General features: G+C 38.1%; 1 protein-coding gene across 1 annotated transcript in view; it reads right to left on the bottom strand.

The window, feature by feature from the left end:
• The window catches only part of calb2a (calbindin 2a), a 41826-nt gene extending 32460 nt beyond the window's left edge, over positions 1-9366 (bottom strand). The window contains exon 1 of the mRNA XM_057837573.1: positions 9157-9366. Coding sequence (XP_057693556.1) covers positions 9157-9247 — 91 coding nt within the window. The 5' untranslated portion in view covers positions 9248-9366. The remainder of the gene's footprint in view (positions 1-9156) is intronic.
• Between the last annotated feature and the right edge of the window lie 4400 nt (positions 9367-13766).

Raw genomic sequence — 13766 nt, 5'->3', positions numbered from 1 at the left:
TATATATTTTGATTGAAGCAACTTTTTATTTGATCGAAGCAACTTTTTTTTTGATTGAATAATAAAGACACAAATCTACATCGTCATTTGGGAGTTTAGCTAGCTGTATAGCCAGGACTGACTCTTAGCGTCTCGGTGAGGACAGTACAGTCGTATTCCCTCCCGATGCAGTTATCTCCACCTTGCAATGACTGCAATTCGCTTTGTTGTAATTTTTCCTCGTGAAGTGAAGACACACTTTCGAGCGTTTGAACCTACATGCTGTCATTGTTATGTTTACGGCTGCAATGCTCGTGCTGAACCATCGTAACCTTTCATTTTCACTTTGGAGCGAGTGGTTCTTGGCGCCATGCTAGTTTAATGCGTCTGGACAACAAGAAACGTTACGTCACGTGATGACGTAACGTGTCTTGTTGTCCTCGCGTCTTTAGGAATCATTAGTTAAGGCTTTTTCATTGTGATGTCGAGGCCTCGATACACTAGGAACCGGTTCGGAATTGGAATCAGATTTCGATTCCCATCCCTAATCCTCAGTGAGCTCATCACAGGACAAAAGTCATTCAGAAAACAACTAAGTACTCTCTTCATAAAAGTAGCATATGTGAATGTTACCTTTTAACTTTTTCTTTAACATGTCTGTCGGATAAATGGACATGGGTCCAAACGATGTGACTAGATGCTTCTATAAAACACTGGAAGGCATTACTGCCTCATTTAACATTAACAAAGATTATAATGCCATCCGTTTTCTCTCCTCTCCCTCAAACTCATCATCTCACGTTCTCTCCTCTTCTCCTCCTCCATCCTGCTGACATCTTAACAGACAATCTTGAGTGTGTGCATATGTGTGTGTATGTATATGCATGTTCTTCTTAGTGTTATCACAACTTATAAATGCTCACTCCTGCTGCTTTCATAAGTAGGACAGCCTCCCTGTTAGGGAGCCTCTCTCCTGTAGGTCTTACTGACATTTAGCTCTCTGGAGAGAAATGACCTTAGAGACAATTAGCGCAAGTACAATGTGATTGAATACAAGAGTAATTGCATAAGATGTCAATAATAAAAATAATGAATGCATTTCCCTAGCAAGCTGTCATGCTCTCAATTGAAAAACAGAATAAAGCCATATATTACTGCTATCTGTTTTAAGTCTGCTTTTTCACATTTTAATTCCTGAACCTTACATAAAAGGGTTTCTGGTTTATCTCATAGCTCCACTATACAATATGTTGTATGCTAATAGCTGTCAGTGGAGGCAAACTACTGTAGTATATTGAGATGTCTTTTCACTGCACACACTTCTCATTTTGCACACACTTCTCATTTACAATGAGCTCTGAAGACATTATATAATTCTTACATTGACACTTTACATCAAATATTTTTAGGTCCTTTGACTGAACTTCAAATATAGACTTTTAGACAATGCTGCTACTGTAATCTTTCTTGAAAAGCAGTGGTTTTAACATAGTAAAATATATGGCTGTATGAATAAAATATATGGCAGAAAACACAGACAAAACTGAAAAAGCAGTTTCTGCTGTTGCACCCCTCTTTAAAATGAACTTCTGTATATGCTGCCATAGCAGATTCATGGCGCATTAAGCCCACTATTTTTAATTTGTCCGTTTCACCCTGGAAACCCCCCTTTACAGATGTCGCGCAACCACTTTTGTTTCAACCCAGCCATAAAAAGAAGGCAAGTAATTATATTTATTATTCAAAATGACTGTCATTTTTACCTTAGAATCATTAATTGATGTCTAATATTCCGTTTAAAAAAAAAAAGACTTAAAAAAAATTTTCACACGCATATTTTAAACTTTCTAACAAATTACGTCACAATGAAAAAAATGGTGTCTTTAAATAAGTCACGGATATCCACCTCATAGCCATCGCTTGTCCCAACCGATCCAAACAGAGAAAAATGGAAAAACAAACGTTTAAAAGGGTAAATATATGAAAAAGAACATCTCAACCACTCCTTGATGTCTGCGATTTCTGCATCGCGATCGTTGTTATATTTTGTCACCCATAAAATCCCCCAAAAATCCGACTGTGGCCATTCACATCTGTGTCTTGACACCCGGTGATACATGGTACATGGAGTTTTTGGATCGAAACAAGGTAAATACGCAATAATATCTCGTTAAAATCATGGCGTCTTTATTTATGCTCTCGTGTGCTCTCACCTCCACTTAGGGTTTTGCTGTTCAGTTTTTGTTTTTTTTTAAATGCTCTTCTGTTCAAAATTTTACTTCCCCCATAAATTGAGATTTTAACCTTTCCAATGAAATATCACATGTACAGTGGGGAGAACAAGTATTTGATACACAGTCAATGGGAAAGCCCATTGGCAGTGTATCAAATACTTGTTCTCCCCACTGTACATACAACCCGGACAACTTTGAAATTTGGCCAAATTGGGTGTTTCAGAGCGGAACTTCAAGTCACCTGAGTGTTTTCCGCCTTATACATAAAAGGGAAATTCCCTTCTCTTTGTTAACTGCCTGTGTTTATTTTCATGCTACCCCGAGGGCGAAAAAGAAGTAAAATTTACGGCAATTTTCCGAGACCCATGTTTGCAAAAATTTTACCGACAAAAAAATGGGAAAACATTAAATTACATGTAAAATGTTACAATCAGAAGTGGGTAGAGTAGCCAAAAATTTTACTCAAGTAAGAGTAGCGTTACTTCAAAATAATAATACTAAAGTAAAAGCAGTCATCCTAAAAATGTACTCAAGTTCAAGTAAAAAAAAGTATCCAGTGAAAAGAATCCTTAAGTAATGAATAACATTGTGAGTAACTGTTTATTTGTTTTGTTTTTTTCTACAGGACACACACTTATCTAGTGATATGAACTGTTGTTATAATGATACCTAACAATAACCCATTACATAACCTCATTAAACCAAAGAAATACAAAAAAATCATTGAATTCCGATGAGAGGGGAAAAAACGGAAATGAAGCATGAGTGCCCTCTAGTGGAGAAAATAGTTCCTAGTTTGAATAATGAATACTGTGCTTCTTTTATAGGTACTATTATGAAATTAAAAGAATGATATATCTGGTTTTCCGTGGTCATTCGGTGGCAAATAAACTGGGAGAGAGGTTAAAATATGGGCTTTCAAGTCATGTTGGGGGCAGCGCTCTGTGTCAAATACTTCAATTTTTACGTTGCTTGAAAGACGGCACGTGATTGAACAGGCTGGCGTATCATTGTAACGGCAAGCTTGTGACTGATTCGTCTAATGGAGTCATGTGATTATTGTTGGCACGTCTCACTGGTGAAATTGGTAGAGCTACACTTGGGATCGCTAGAAAAAAATCAATCAATCGATCAATCTGATATGTACTGTAGAATAAAGAGGAAAAAAGTAACGACTCTTGTGTAGCGCAAAGCAGCAGAGTAAGAGTAGCATTTTTTCTTCACAAATCTACTCAAGTAAAAGTAAAAAGTATGGCTTAGTAAAACTACTCTTAGAAATTATATTTCAGAATTTTTGTCAGAAATACACTTAATTCCCCCATGAAAAGAGAAAAGAACATCACGAAAAGCTTTTCTTGAACCAATATGTCATACTTTGGTTTAAAGTGGATTGTTTGCCTTCTGATGGTGAGCCAATCAGGGTAAAGGTTACCGTTATGTCATACACAGGGGGAAATTTGCTTTACAATATTTATAAAAATGTAAATCACACATTAAATAAACTATATAAACTGCACAGGTTATTGTGTATTGTCATTTTACCATTGCTAAAACACCAAATGGCTTTTGCACATACCGTGGATGAGGAGCTTGTGTTTTGCAATGCACAGTACAACAGGGACCTTTACAACAGACCTTTACAGTCTGCACTATCCTTTAATTTAAGTAAAACCACTTTTATGAACACACACCCTCGTTGGAATACTGCGTCACCAATCCCTTACTTTTACTTGAGTTGCTGACTCTAAAATCTCTTAGAGGTGAACACAGCCAACTAAATGCATATTCAAAGCCCAAGTAAGTGCATTTTACTTTCAAAGGATCTTACAGTCCAGCGATTTCAAATGTTTACTCTCAGTGTGGGTGATTTTGATTAATATGCAAGATTTCATAACCATCTTAACATAAAGTGTTGACAGCAAATCCTCTATAATTAGCAGGAGGATGTGCAGGTGCCTATTTTAAAGCTTTGAACAGACTGAATTAGAAAGACCTGACCGGGACAGCAGAGAAAGATGAGAGGGATGCGGCACAGAGGAGCTGGAAGACAGAGGCGCAATCCAGTTGAGATTTGATCCTGCGCCAACAGGGGAATAAGTGGTTTCATCATCTCTGGTTGCAATGCCTTATGTGTATTTTTAGCTGCAAACTCTGTGTTGTTTGCTCAATCTGAGTAAACAAATTAGCTCTCCATTCTTTCTGCTGAGCAAGACGACACTCCCACTAATCAGGGAAGAACTCACACACTGTAGCCAAATGTGTTGATGCACTGGCAGCATTTGACTAGCAAAGTACTTTGTTGCAAAGCACAATATGTAAAAAAAAAAAAAAAAAAAAATCCAAAACCAAAACACGTATTCCACTGTCAATGACCGTAAAAAACAGACTGCAGTAGGGATTGATATCCAGGGAGTGTATGAGTAAGTTAGATGAGAAAAACTTGCAAATAGATGATAGGGTTTGTGAGGAGGCTAGTAAAAAAAAACAAGCAAAACTTGAAACGTACTACGGTATTTCCAATTTGAATATATATATATATATATATATATATATATATATATATATATATATATTTTTTTTTTTTTTTTTTTTTACCAGCCGAGGGACTGCGGATGTAAAATAGCATTTTTGCTGTAATCTGGCATATTTACGTCTTCAAAATGTGTCTAATAAATGATCATCAATGTGCACTGTCCTTTGTGAAATAGATAAATGAATAAATAAATAATTAAATAAGATTTTCACCAGACTATCAATTGCAAACTGCTTTATAACATTAATTTAAGTATCTTTTGATTTTTATTGTTTATTGGCAGCATGGTAGGTGCCTGGGTTTCCTCTACTTCCATTAACATGCATGTTAGGTAGTGGTGTTACATAAAAACGATTTGAACTGAAAAATAAATTTTTTGATGTGTAAGATGTGTGTGATTGGTACATGGGCTTTGAACCAGCACTCTAAATTTACAATGAGTCCTTGTGTTACGATCTCATCGACAACGATGTTTTGACTTCACGACGCCCTGCTTAGCTGGTGCATACAGTGCTTGCTTGTGTTTTTGCGCCTGGAGTATCTTTGCCTTTTTTGCCCTCCTTTTATCACATTATGGCCCCTAAGATAGCTGGATCTTTTAGGTTAAGCCAAACGAATAGCAAATAACATGGGAAAGAAGATTAAGATAAAGATTTGCTGCGTTCCTTGAATATGTGTTAAAACAGCTTCTTCTCTACCTTTTGTGCTCAACCAAGTATGTCTTGTCGTACCCCTGTCTGTGTATTTAAAGTGCCGATCACAGCAAAAAGCATGTTTGTTTTATGTTTCACGCGGTATTTTATGCTCCTGAATGAAATGGATTGCTTGTTTGGAAGCAATCGATATATTTATTCAATTTTTTAAATCCCGTGCCATTAAAATGAGTGACTTCCTAGATTGACGAAGAATGTGAATGTGACATTAGCATTTTGTGTATTTTTCGCATCACACCAGCCCAATGTGCTGAAGGCTTTTGTTGCTGCACTAGGGAGAGGAATGTCAGCCTTTTTGGGTTTCAAAAAGTTCCTTTTCACCACGGATGATGGCCAAAACAAGTCCAACAAGTGTTGGACCATTAGACCGACGAGGAAGTGAGTAAGCTACGTGTTTTATATTATGTCAAATACTGGGATCGCGACTCACGTTTTACTAAGGAGGTGGCTTGTATTTTGTGGGTGACAATGCTCCCTGTCCACTGAGAAGGCCACTTGGCCGACGACCGGCGGCTTGTCACACACCATGGTCACTTCCAACCCCTCGGTCCTCTTCGTGTGGCCGCCAATAGACCACTATCCTCAGCTTGGGCTCAGGCAGCCCCTGCTCCGACGTCGGCCGGTTTGTCCACCACGAATGTGCTATTTTCGGCGTTTTTTTTCCCCTCTCTCCCCTCTCTGCCTGCCTGCCGGAACCGCAGCAGAACAACGAGTTGTAACTTACTCGCCGCCGGGGGCTGGCCGATCGGTGAAGTCAATCAACCCCATTGCAGTGTGTGACATGAGTCGGGGTAGTTCTGTGTGATTTTTCGTTTTCGAAAGGCGAGGATAAGACTCGGAAAAGCTGCTCAATTCGGGTTAGCATGTTGGCTAGCTATCACGCCTCCTGTTTAGTTTGCACTCTTTCCTTCATCTCCGAAGCCGGGGCAGGGAAATGACAAAAGCCAAACTAACTCCGGTGAAATAAAATACAGCTTGGGAGCGGACAAAGTCAGCATTTTTTACCACTATGCAGTAATTTTGCCCTGTCATACTGAGTAAATGCATTTTTAAAGTTTCATATTCCATTTAGTCCATCTCCTTGTGCCCTGCAAGTGGCTGGCAACTGATATAGGGTGTCCCCCACCTACCAACTGACCAGAGTTAGCTGGGATTGGCTCCAGCACCCCCGTGACCCTCGTGAGGATAAACGGCTTGAAAAATGAATGAATGAATATTCCATTTAGCACAAGACTCTTATTTGTCATGACCATACCATTTATTTAGCAATTGGGAAAAATACTTAGATAAAAAGAATATCCTGTAAAAATATTGGCGTAGAGAGATTGATTTTGCTGCTCTCTGTGGCATTTTCCTCGTTTTTAAATCAGATTAAATTGTCACCCTGCCGACGTCATCAACCAGCTGGGGACGCTAGAGCGCTATAATGACAGGCGGGGCTAAATGGCAGATTAAAAGACTTGTCATCCATGCTTTGCCAAATTGTTGCATATAGTCGAATCGGCTCAAAATATGATTCTATTCTATTCTATGCTATTTGAGATTTTTTATGCTGTCACAGGCACTTTAAAATCCCTGTCTGTTTTTGTTATTTCATTGTCGATGTCACGTAGAGTTGCCAACCGTCCCTGGAAAAACGGAATCGTCCCATATACAAAAACAAAAGTATGCATCCCGTATTAAGCTTACAAGGGGCGCTTTGTCCCGTATTATCATAAAAATAAAAAATAGTGTTTTATTTGGAGAGTGAACAAATACTGTCATGATGCTTTTTAAGAAAATGTAAGGGAACGCATTCCCCCGCCTCTCCTCCTTTCTGACCAATGAGCTGACAGAACAATGACAATCCTGCTCACCTCATTGGTCGAGGAGGCACTGTAGCGTGCCATGGGGAAAACGGAAGACAACATAAGATACCTAAGTGGGGGAGATAAGAAGTTTGGGTGAAGCGCCAGTAAAAAGCATGATCAAAATGATGATTATTTGCGTTGTTGCTCTTCTCTGTGTACTTTATTTTCACTACGTGTATTAGTGTTCTATTTTTTTGTGTTCTCTGTGTTTCGTTTGCATTACCACATTAGTGATCATTTGCAAAGCTGTTAATGCTGGGAAAAAAATCACAACTCAGCCTTTATGTTTGTTTTAAAAAAGTATCTTTAAAAAAACAGCCAAAAAAAGCACACAAAAAAGGTTCAGGAATTTTGCAGATGTTCATTTTATTCAAGTATTTTTTGCGTAAAAATACTTTCCTATTAATTATTGTTTTTAATGAATTTTAATGAATTACATTACTCAAATATGAACACAATCCACTTTTGAGTAAAATTATTATAATTATAATTTAAAAAATCACTTTACACATGCAAAAAAATAAAAAATAATTAAAGGGTGACGGGTATCGGGCCAGCCGGCCCTACCAATGAGAGTTTTTGTTTTGTTTTATTTCGTTTTTCAGGGAGTTGGCAACCCTAATGTTACATCTTCTTGTTGTTGTTTGTACTTGGCTTTTTTGGAAATTTGAATACTAAAACATTTTAGAGTTCACCACTTAACTGCCTTGCCTCCCTGATTCGCTACACAATGGTCTACCCTTCTTCGTTCCTCAGCAGCTCTTCCCCCATTCATGACAAGTTCAAATCACTTAAAAATGAAATCGTTCTGAATTGAATCACACACCACTACCACATATTGAGATAGTGTCTAATCGTCTCTATTGGAGAGATGCACACCTAATGTCATGATATATACTATATATCTGCGATTGAGTCAATAAAAATGGCTGCCTCATCCTGGCTTTTCAGTTCAGGTGTATTTCAATTCTGTAATTTAATTGACTGTCTTGTCAAGACAGCTTGAGTGAAAAGACAGATCATTTGTAAAATAATCCAAAAATAAAAAGTACTCCAAAGAAATTCATTTGCATTCGTTTTCATGGAAACTGCATATTCATCAATGGAAGAAACATTGTATTTATAATAATAATAATTTGTAAATAATGAAACCTCACTTGAAACTTTTGGCATTGATCTTAATTAGAATACTATTCATAAATCCATTCAAAGGGTATGTGCCTTACCGACCAACTCATATGAAAATGACCCATATGCAGACACATACATACACTACATCAACAAAGCACCTAACACAAACACATCTTAGAGGGAAAGCTTGGGTCGAGATATGAAACTACATTAACAATTCCACGCTGAGAGAAAATGGATCAATAAGACCTACAATAGGGAAGGTTTTTTTTTTTCTTTTAACTGCATAAAGATGTCAACCGATACTGCAATTATTGACAAAATGTCAACATACTTATGGAAACGGACTTCAAGCCACATCACTCAAAAATATTCGTAGCCCTTTACCTTCAACTGAAACATATCAAATTACAAACCAAACTTAATGACTATTTTAGATCGTTGTAGAGCAAAGTATATTTTTGGAAACAGATAAAATTTATGTAAATATTAATACATGCACAAACAATAGTTAATGAATGCACAGGAATTTATTAAACATTCTTATAATGCTCTCTCATTTTGAAGCCTTTCTTGTGCTCTCTAAACTAAATAGGCGTCGCTTCTTTTGCAACATAAGCAAATGAAGTACTTACATTTTTCACACGTTTTACTGCATCGCCAACATAAGAAGAAGTTAATTATTCAAAAACACCATTTAGACGAAACAGCCTCACCATCGGCGTCAAAATGTTTCCAGATGTCAAGAAATTGGGACGCAGTGACCTCGGCCAGGTGCAGGTGAGGAGGCTGTGCTTTGTTGGCCATGATGCTCTGCGCGATGCTGCACGTCTTAAGTCCGCTCCTAACTTTACTGCTTCTCTTGTCAAATTCAAGCGTCAGAACCACTGTGGCTCGCCGGCGCTCGCCCGCTCCTTTTGAACTCTATACTAACCGCTAGGGGCGCATTTTGTACTTAAAGTAGCCTATATCAGCTCATCCATTTTCTGCTGGCACGCGCATTATTCGCGTGCGTGTCTCTCTCGACATGAAAGTGTTTTTTCCTGCTGCTTTGCTTGTGTGTATTATTGTGGGGGGTGAAGGGTGTGTGCGCGCGCGCGCAGGCACGCGTGTGTACATCTAAAGTTCCTGCCAGAGCTTTGCCAATACGTGAGGCTTCACAGACATTAATTAGAGCTCACACACTAATCACATTTCCCACATTGCCTCCAGCGAACAGTGATTAGCCCGCATAATAAATGTAAATTCTGGAGCAAAAAAAAAAGAAGTAGTAGAAGAAGTATTTTTTTATTCGATTTATTGGGTTGTACAGTACAGGGTAGATATGAAGTATATAAATGAATGAAGGTGGAAATGCTTAAATTACCCCCCCCAAAAAAAAAAAAAAAAAAAAAAAAAAAAAACGACAACACCTTTATCATATGCGTACCAATTGATAAAACATGAAATGGATGTGTATTTCATGTGTAATCGTGGAGAAAAATGTAATTAGCCAGTATTGCTTGACAGCACGATTATTATTACAATATTTCAATAGGGTAGGTCATGATATAAAGTGGGTCTATAGCATGAAACTCCCGGGCTGAAAATGAGTCCCACTCCGGCAAGGTCATAGGTTTCCGTATAGGGACGGTAGGGACAGAACACTACCAAATTTATAGGATGCTCAAATTGTCCCCACCAACTTTTAAGCAACCGCATTTGCATCAATTACATAGGTAATTTAGATGGTATTCCCATGTTGTAAGGATAGAATGAACCCTACCAGTATTAGGTGAATTACAGTACTTACAATATGTTCAGACTTACATTGACCCCTTTTTCACTTGCTAAATGGGCCAGTCCATTTTTTCCCCCTTAATCGCAAGTTTGATTGGCTGACACAAACACACGCGTTCACAGCCGGTGTTCTGTAAAATTTTTCATCCTGATAATATTATGCTCCCGAAGCTTTTGTGGTGGTGAATAAGCATTCTTTTATATTTAGTTGGACTCTCAATGTTATCCAAAGGTGCTAAATAAACGATTTACATCATAAACATACAAGTGCAACATGATTATGGCATAAATAAATGCTTAAAGACACGGCGAAGACGTTAATGATGAGACAGCGGCGTGCAGTTAAGTTGTGTGCAGCTGCATGGCAGGATGTGTCTGAGGAGAAGTTTCTACATGTCCGGCCATGATCAAACATAAGTAAATATTCCTTTTTTTTCTCAAAAGTTTGTAGTGTTCGGAACCGCTGCATTCGCGGCCATTTTTTTTTTTTCAACATTACGTGCATGCGCAGAACCATTTATTTTTTGGATTCTTGGATAGTTAAGAGATGATTGAGGTTTTCTAAATGTCTCTTTAGTAGTTTTTGAAAACAAAAATGTTTGAATCGAACGGTATACAACCTAAACCAATACATGTGCAGTGCAAAACCCCTCCTGAAAACTGGGGGTGCGGGGGGGACTTGTTTTCAGTGTAAATCTACTAGAAATAAGTGAAATTATCTGCCATTGCTTCAAGAAATTTTACTCAGATTTGCCGAGATAAAATAGCACGCTGAAGATAAGTTTAACAAACCTTTTTTAAACAAAAAGTTTTTATATTTAATACTTAAAAAAACATGTTTGTCAGAAATGCTCTTAATTCAAGAAAAGATATTGTTGAAAATATTATATGAAAGCATTTTTTTCTTGATTTAGGTGAAAAATGACCAACTTTTAGATGTATGGGCCCAATAAGAACAAATACTGTAGTAATATTTACTTAAAGTAAGTGGAAGAATCTGACGCATTAATCTGTTAACTAGCTTTTAGCACTCAAAATAAGATGGAGAAAATCATTTGACTAGATTTAAAGAATAATTATCAGATAGACGATCGAAAAATAGATAGAAAACAATTGTGCAACTGTGGGATCATTGCACTTACAAGGAAGTGAGTAAACATCGTGTTTTGTATTATGTTAAATACTGGGATCATGGGACACGTTTTAATACCAAGGTGGCTTGCATTTTGTGGCTGACATGCTTCTTATCCACTCGGCCGACAGCCGGCGGCTTGTCGAACATCCCCTCGCCGGTAGAGCACTCTACTCGGCTTATTGCCCTCTTCGTGTGCCCGGTGTTCTGTCAAATTTTCTACCCGATCAGAAATTGCAACTTTAAAAATGGCTGCGAATACAGCGATTGCAAAGTAAATACGACAAACTTTCTTTAAATAAAAGACTATTTACTTACTTACTCACATACTACTTACTTTGATCATTGATGGGCATGTAGAAAAGTTCTCCTCAGACACATTCTGCCATGTTAGCTGCACAACAACTGCAGCCAATCTCCTATGACTCTCTCGCTGTTTACGTCTTCGCCACGTAGTAAAGCATTATTTTGCCATATTCGTGTTGACCATGTGGCAGTTACGCGGTCCTCCAATGTTGGCCGGTTTTTCCGGCGGTCATTGTCCAGCTGCTTCTCCGCAAACGAGCCCTCAGCAGGGGAACAACGAACTTGCTTGCCGCCAGGTGGGTTGCCGATCGGCGAAGACAATCGACAACCCCGCCGCTGTGTGAAATAATCAGGGCTAGTTATGTGTGATTTTCCGCTTCGAAGACTGAAACATCACTCGGTTCGGGTTGGCATGTTGGCTAGCTGTCACGCCTCTTGGTTTGTTTACATTCTCCGAAGCCGGGGCAGGGAAATGACAAAAGCCCGACTAACTACGGTGGCATATAATATCGTTCGGGGGGTGCGACAGTAAACGTAAAGTCCACAGATTTGACCATTATGGAGTAATTTTGCCATGTCGTACTGAAGAAATGCATTTTTATTATTTCATATTCCATTTAGCACAAGACTGTTATTTGTCGTGACCATACGATTTATTTAGCTATTGGGGAAAAAATACTTGGATAAAAAGAATATCCTGTAAAAATATAGGAGTAGAGAGACTGAAACTATGATATTTTGCTGCTCTCTTCGTCGCATTTTCCTCATTCTGAATAATTTCCACTCAATGGGCTGAATAATAAAACAGATGAAACCATTCTCCTGCCGACGTCATCCTCCTGTTGGGGACGTGTAGAGCCCTTTAACGGTAGGCGTGGCTAACCGGCAGGTTAAAAGACTAATTCCTCGTCATCTGCACTTTGCCAAATTTTTGTATACGGTCGAATCGTCTTAAAATGTGACTCTAATTCACATAATAATGCTATTTAAGATTTTTATTTCTCTTGTCGTACGCATTTTAAGACTTTTTTGTGGGTTGTCATACATATGACTTGATTATTTTTTAATTTTCTGACAAGATATATTTTTTTGGAGGGGAGGGGCGTGCATTATATTTCTTACGAAACATGATTAATTCATCCATGTCTTGCATTGAGAGCAACACATGTGGGCATTTTTGACACTTTCCCTGTGCTTTCACTCTTTTTTACTCGGCCATAATTACTGAAGTGCAGTTGACCCATTTCTCTTGTTTCTGGACTTTTTTGTTCCCTTGATAAGATGGTGAATAAGCAAATTTTAAGTATTGCTGAACTTGTTTCTTTTCTTCTTTTTCTCGGATAAAAGCCTCGGGAGCTGAAAGTTTTTCTTTTCGTGTGCACTAGTGTAAAAAGGAGTTTCCCAAAAGGAGGTGGCATGTTTTATCACCACATCAATTGCATGCATTTTCGATTAAGTTAAAAAGTATACAATGCTGTAAATGTATGCCTATGAGTCGTTACAAATCACACTCGGAAAAGATTTTTTTCTTAATTTGATCTCTCACGGAAGGAAAAAAGTACTGTGATTTCCCGCTTGCAAACTGCTTATGCATTGGTGGGGAGTCACTTTCAGTTAAGCTTGCATACAGAACGTCTACTTGCACAAATTTGGTGGGACGCTTGCTCACATTGCCCTCTGGCACATGACTGTGAATGTGCATTTTATGAGTGTTCAACATGTTTGCCAGTGATGAGGAGTGCACATACAACCAGAGGTGGGTAGAGTAGCCAAAGATTTTACTCAAGTAAGAGTAGTGTTACTTTAAAATAATATTATTCAAGTAGAGTAAAAGTAGTCATCCAAAAATGTACTCAAGTACAAGTAAAAAAGTATCCAGTGAAAAGAACACTCAAGCAATGAGTAACATTTTGAGTAACTGCTTATTTTTGATTTTTTTGAAACAATGGTATTTTTTTCTCTCAGCACAACTGTATCTACTGGACTGTCTCAGAAAATTAGAATACACAATATTCTAATTTTCTGAGACAGTCCTGTACATTAATCCACCATTTAAAGCAGGGGTGTCCAAACTTTTTGCAAAGGGGACCAGATTTGGCGTGGTAAAAA

Source organism: Corythoichthys intestinalis, chromosome 5, assembly GCF_030265065.1.
Source record: "Corythoichthys intestinalis isolate RoL2023-P3 chromosome 5, ASM3026506v1, whole genome shotgun sequence".
In the NCBI taxonomy this organism is placed as follows: domain Eukaryota; kingdom Metazoa; phylum Chordata; class Actinopteri; order Syngnathiformes; family Syngnathidae; genus Corythoichthys; species Corythoichthys intestinalis.
This window is presented reverse-complemented; position numbering and strand designations above follow the sequence as displayed.